General features: G+C 36.6%; 1 protein-coding gene across 1 annotated transcript in view; it reads right to left on the bottom strand.

The window, feature by feature from the left end:
• Positions 1-272: 272 nt before the first annotated feature.
• DHX15 (DEAH-box helicase 15) overlaps positions 273-6,000 on the bottom strand; it is a 55,780-nt gene continuing 50,052 nt past the window's right edge. The window contains exons 12-14 of the mRNA XM_081083155.1: positions 5,258-5,448; positions 2,302-2,471; positions 273-854 (exon numbers count right to left, since the gene is read on the bottom strand). Coding sequence (XP_080939281.1) covers positions 737-854; positions 2,302-2,471; positions 5,258-5,448 — 479 coding nt within the window. The 3' untranslated portion in view covers positions 273-736. The remainder of the gene's footprint in view (positions 855-2,301; positions 2,472-5,257; positions 5,449-6,000) is intronic.

Raw genomic sequence — 6,000 nt, 5'->3', positions numbered from 1 at the left:
CACTTTAAGATGAAGAGAAAGCTCTCCTTTTCGGATCCAATTTTGAATAAAAACCACATACTTTATCCCATTAGATCAGATCCTAATCAATTAATAAAGTGCAAAACTGTGTGTTTAAGACTATTGCTTTAAAAACTACTTTATCTAAAGAGTAGTCTTTGTGGGAAGATGCTAAATATGTAATCAGAGTATACTTACACTTTTTAAATAAGCCCACACTTGGGAAGAAAAGAAGCCATATACTTAAAGAGACTAAAACAAATGTATCAAAGTACTTTGACCAAAATTAGTATAAATAGACTTTATTGAAGTCAGTGCCTCTGTACTGAGACAGAAGATTGTGTCTACATAAGCACAAGTTGTAACATTTCACAACTTCTAAAAAGGAATGTCAACAATTACAACGATCATGCATACCATGGTCGATAATCACATTTTAGAAGCATTTTCAACCATTTCTAAAGAAATGCTTATAACATTGTTATATATAGAACTACTTTCAATAAACTGCAAAACATTGATCGACTTTTCCAGTATGAGCTACAGTGTCAACACAAAAGGGAGGCATAAATGTTTAATTTATGAAATCAGAATGGAATATTTACTGTAAAGAAAAATTAAAAAGCTTTCAAATAAAGGCCATTATTGAACCAACGTGAAGAGCACAACTCGAACTTTTCAGTTCATTCATCTTTTAAAGCTGTCCTCTGAATAACTTCAGTTCTAAGCATTGAATTCAGTACTGTGAATATTCCTTGGATTGAAGTTTGGCAATGATGCGGTCCAACTGTCTCTTTGCTTCACACTGTGGGAAATTGCTCATGTCATAATATTGAGGGGCAATTTTCACCAACCTGTCCAGAGGAGAGTAAAAAAATTACCAAATTAACATTGAATTAAAGTTCTGGAGTGCTAATAAGATAAGCATTGCCCATGAATAAACTGGTTTAGGCAAATCTATAAATCCAAATCAATGTTGAAATTATAAATTGCCTAAATCCTTATAAACCTCTTTTAGCAATGTGTAATTCTAGTAAGCTCTAAGTTTTCTAATGTTGGACTTTCCATAAACTTAAAAATAAAAATCAAGATAAATAAAAAAACCCCCACCCTTTATTTATATTATTTCAAAGATATTAATATAAAGGCATTCATTTATTCACTCTAGACATTATTTTAACCAATCTCTCTGAGGTTATAGTAATACAGGTCCTATAAAGGAAACATCTTGGTATTCAAATGATTGGATCTTTTCATTTACATTTTCATGTAAATATAAGTCGATACCCCAAAGAATACAGTTGACTGAAATCTTTTTAATGTTAAGCCATATAATTTTTTCTCAACAAAGCATGTAAGATAAAATGGTAATGTCCTATACAATTTAAGTGTCAAAAGTCATAAATCACTGTATGAAAGAAGACTCACGATATATAGCAAAGTGACATCAACTAAATAAGTGCTTTCAGTCCCACCATTCTTGGCTGATGTTTGCCATCATAAATTATTGAATGGATTCCCGGAGGGGAAAAAAAGCCCCAAAACACCCACACCCAAAGGGTGGGGGTGCTAATTTTGCTTAAAATAACACAATCAGTTTTGATTACATTTTGTAAAATCAAGTATGCTAAGATACAAAGACAGGCATAATTTTTATGCTTGCTTATTTAGCTCCCAAAGCACCAAAATATAAATAATAAATAGTTGAAAGCCAATTACAATGGGACAGATAAAATATAAAGACTGATTGACTTCTGGAACTGGGGAATTTGAATTAATCACAATAGCAGGAGAACGGCTCCAAAAACACTCTTGATGCTAGTCAACTGTAGCTTTTTATATTTGGTTCCAAATCCTGCCCATCTGCGTACCAATAATCCCCCTGTCCTCTTAGCAGAGCAAAGATTTTAAGAGATCAACCATACTATGAGGTCAATGCCACTAACTACACACTGAAGTATATAGAATACGAAGTTCCTTTAAGAGGGAACAGAGAGCCCGGCTGGCTTGGTTCAGTGGTTGAGCATAGACCTATGAACCAAAAGTTCACAGTTCCATTTCAGGTCAGGGCACATGCCTGGGTTGTGGGCTCCATCCTCAGTGTGGGACATGCAGGAGGCAGTCAATCAATGATTCTCTCTCATTACTGATGTTTCTAAGTCTCCCTCTCCTTTCCTTTCTGAAATATATATATATATATTTTTAAAGAGAGAAAGGAAGAACGCCTCTCCTATATTAAAGCCAGATTCCATTCAGAGCAAAATGCATAACAAAAGCTAATGAACAAAAGATGCTGCTTACCATTCTGGCTTGATATCTGTACACGTCCGAATATAATTCTTTGTTGTAAGAACAAACTCATTATAAAGCACCCATTCAGGCTTGTGGTCAAGAACAGTAGAGGGATGCAACTGAACCACCTGGTTATCTTTCACAGTTAAGTAATGCCCCGTTCGTTCTAAATGTGCCACCTGAAACCAAAACACAGTAAATTAATACAATGCTTCTGATATGCTAGTTACAAAACTAAAGTGGTGTAAAGCTACCATATATATAATTAGCATGCAGGCCTCACCTTTTGCCTTTTATTCCATGGCTAGCCTTATTTATCACTGCCTGATAAAAGCAGGGATGAGCAAAGTACTGCAGGTCAAATGCCACTCACTGCCTGTATTTTTAAGGCTTGTCAACCAAGAATGGTTTATACACCTTTAAGTAATTGGGTTAAGGGGGTAAACAATCCACCAACATTTGGTACTGCAGAAAGATCATAAAGTTTAAATTTCAATGTCCATAAATAATGTTTCGTTGGACCACAGGCATGCCAATTTGTCCATAGTTGCCTTTGCACTAGAAGAGCAGGCACAGCTGAGTAGTTTCAACAGGGATCCAATGGGCCAGAGAGCCTGACACATATACTATCGAGTCCTTTTCCCTGCCATAGACAGTGGGTTCTTTAGCACCAGGTGACAACTATGGAGTAGATGGAGCAATTACTAGAAGATTCACATTTAAAATCCTATATAACAAAACCCTAATACGTAAATCAACCAAACAGTGGAACAACTAGTTGCTATGATGCGCACTGACCACCAGGGGGAGCGCTGCTCAGCCAGAAGCCAGGCTCACAGCTGGCAAGTGCAGCAGCGGTGGTGGGAGCCCCTCCTGCCTCCGTGGCACCTCGGACTGGGAAAGGGCATGGCCGGGCTGAAAGACACCCCCCCCCCCCCCCCAGTGCATGAATGTTGTGCACCAGGCCTCTAGTAGAAATATAAAGTAAAAAAAGGAGAAGCAAAAAGTACCTCCGAAGACATAACACTGGAGAAAAAGGTAGAGCTGAGCCGGCAGTGGTCCTGGGTCCCTATGGACAGTTGCAGCCAAGCTGCTTCTACTGCCTGAAGACCAGCTTTGTGATGGGCTATGCCACAGGCATGGCAGCTGAGGCACCTTTTCCTGTCTCAAAATTGGAATGCAGGGTTGGAAGCCAATGGGTGGAACTAGGAAAACCATGATGCAGAATACTGGCACCTTTAACACACTCATGGTTATGGAGATAGGCTCCAATGCTAATCAGGGAAATGGTTGTCACATCCACCCCATCCCATCAGTCCCAGGCAATATACTATAATAAAAACAACTTTTGAGTAATCAGAAAAACAAAGGGTAAAAAAGAAGATGCATGTGGGTCTTGCCTATATTTCTTCTGTCCAATATCAAACACATTGATTTATGATTCTCATCTAATATTTAACAAATGCTAAAGCAGATAACTATGTCCCTTCCAATTCTAGAACGCTAATAACAGTGTAAATAAAAATTATTAATAAATATAAAATGAACTCAATTTCAATCAATATTTAGTAAGCACCTACTGACAAGCTACTGTGATGCACACCCTTTTTCTAATAATGCTTGAATATGGCTTTGTCCATCTTCTTTGAATTACTAAAAGCAAATTTAAGAACATGTAAAAAAGACACTAGTATATACTAGTACATATTATGAATGCAGTTAAAAATTTGGAGAATTTTTATACTAAACTCTTCTATTCATCTAACTCTGATAAGCATAAGTACTTAAAATAAGACTAGAGGCCTGGTGCACGGAATTCATGCATGGGTAGGGTCCCTAGGCCTGGTTGGCGATCAGGGCCTATCTGTGAGGTGACTGGCGGAGCAATCGGGGAGGGGGGGGGGGGGGCCCTGCTGGCACCCGCCTTAGCTGGCTTGGGGCCTGCGGGCTGCTCCTGTGTTGAGTGTCTGCACCCTGGTGGTCAGTGCGCATCATAGCAACCGGTCATAAGATGCTGGTATAAACATTCTTACACTTACTTTGAATTCAAATATAGACAAAGCACCAATTTGCTTTTATTTGGACTCGGCATTTTAAGTCCATTTTATTTATTGAGCACATATGGCCTTAATACCAGCCACATTCTGCTAAACAGACATAGCAGAAGAGAGAATGAATAAACAAGCAGGAGACAGAAGAGATTAAAATCAATACCATTCCAAGTAATAAACTGATTTGTTTGCGCTTTTTTATCACCAGAAAATTTGAGTTTTTTAAATTCCTTAAAATAAATGTTCACTAAATTTGCCTGAAAAGTTTCACTTCAGTTCCTATAGCTTCCAATATAATACACTTAAAACTAAGGGAAACATTTTAAAATTATTTCATCTTTATTACTTAAGATATTTTTGGCTTTTGTAACACCCAAAAGTCTTAGTTATAAATACCAATGATCTATATTGTTTGAGTATTTGAACTTTTGGAGTGATCAGTTTCTACATAAGGAAGAAAGTGAACTATACTTCTGGATCCATCCAGACAGCTACGTCCTTTCAGTACTGTTATGATGATATGCCTCCAATGGTGATGTAGATTCAAGGAAATTTTAATACATTTATCAAAGTCAAGGGTTGAAATTTACATTGAGTAAATAGCTGCTAATATCACCTGAAAACAGCCAACATATCCATTTGGTATAAAAAACACTCCATTAATAAAGAAGTAATTCTAAAATTGATTTTTACCTAACTGAATTGGTAATTTGCCATTTAGAGTATTTGTAATTCATTAGACACATAAAATATCTTAGTATATTAGTTCATTTGAGACTCTAGACATAACATTTAAGATCAATATTCATAGGCTTTCTTAAACTGACTTGTGTTTAAGTAGATTCAGGGCTGTTATGGGAAACAAGCAATATTTATGCAAATATTTATATTGTATTCCTGTATTTTCCACATACCTGCATAAAATAACCAGTAACCAAAGCTTTTCTTATATTAATATAATAGTCCCTGCTTGTAAAGTCAGTACTTCGACGAGGCAAATTAAATCTGTCCATAATTCGAGATAGCTGCTGGCGAACATTGTCTGCTGACATCAGGGACCTGTAGTTAATGAAGTTGTCATAACACCACTGAACCGATTCATGATCTACAAAGTTGAAGAGAAAGGGGGGTGGGGGAAGAAGAGACATGAATCATCCAAACAGGTGTATCATTCTAATTAAACAGGAAAGTTGCTATAAAGAGTAACCAAAGTAACCCAGAAAAGGGATTTACCCAAATCATCTTTATAAATGAATCACAATGTTACCACTTTACTAAAAACCCGAAGCGAGGGTCAAAACCAGAAATAAACAGTTTTAGGTGATTGGATGACAAAACAATGATGTTTTTAATAAATCTTTTTTAATGAATTGAGTTATTGTTTCCAATTCATGGTCCAAGAGGGGATGAGTGGAAAAAATTTGGTAAAATGCCATGTCTTTCTTTTTGTTTTTCTTTTTAAAAAAATGTTTTTACTGACTTTTAGAGAGGAAGGGAGGGGGAGAGAAACATCAATTGGTTGTACTTCTTAATCCTTCACTATATTGTGACCCACGTGCCTTTTAGTGTTGGACACAGTTTAAAATGCAAGTGATAAAGTTTACAAGGATATCAGGAACCCCCACTCACATTTAATAAGCAAGGCTTATATTTAAGC

The sequence above is a fragment of the Myotis nattereri genome (assembly GCF_964212035.1).
Source record: "Myotis nattereri genome assembly, chromosome: 1".
In the NCBI taxonomy this organism is placed as follows: domain Eukaryota; kingdom Metazoa; phylum Chordata; class Mammalia; order Chiroptera; family Vespertilionidae; genus Myotis; species Myotis nattereri.
The sequence above is the reverse complement of the archived record's forward strand: the minus strand, read 5'-3'. Positions and strand labels throughout refer to the sequence as shown.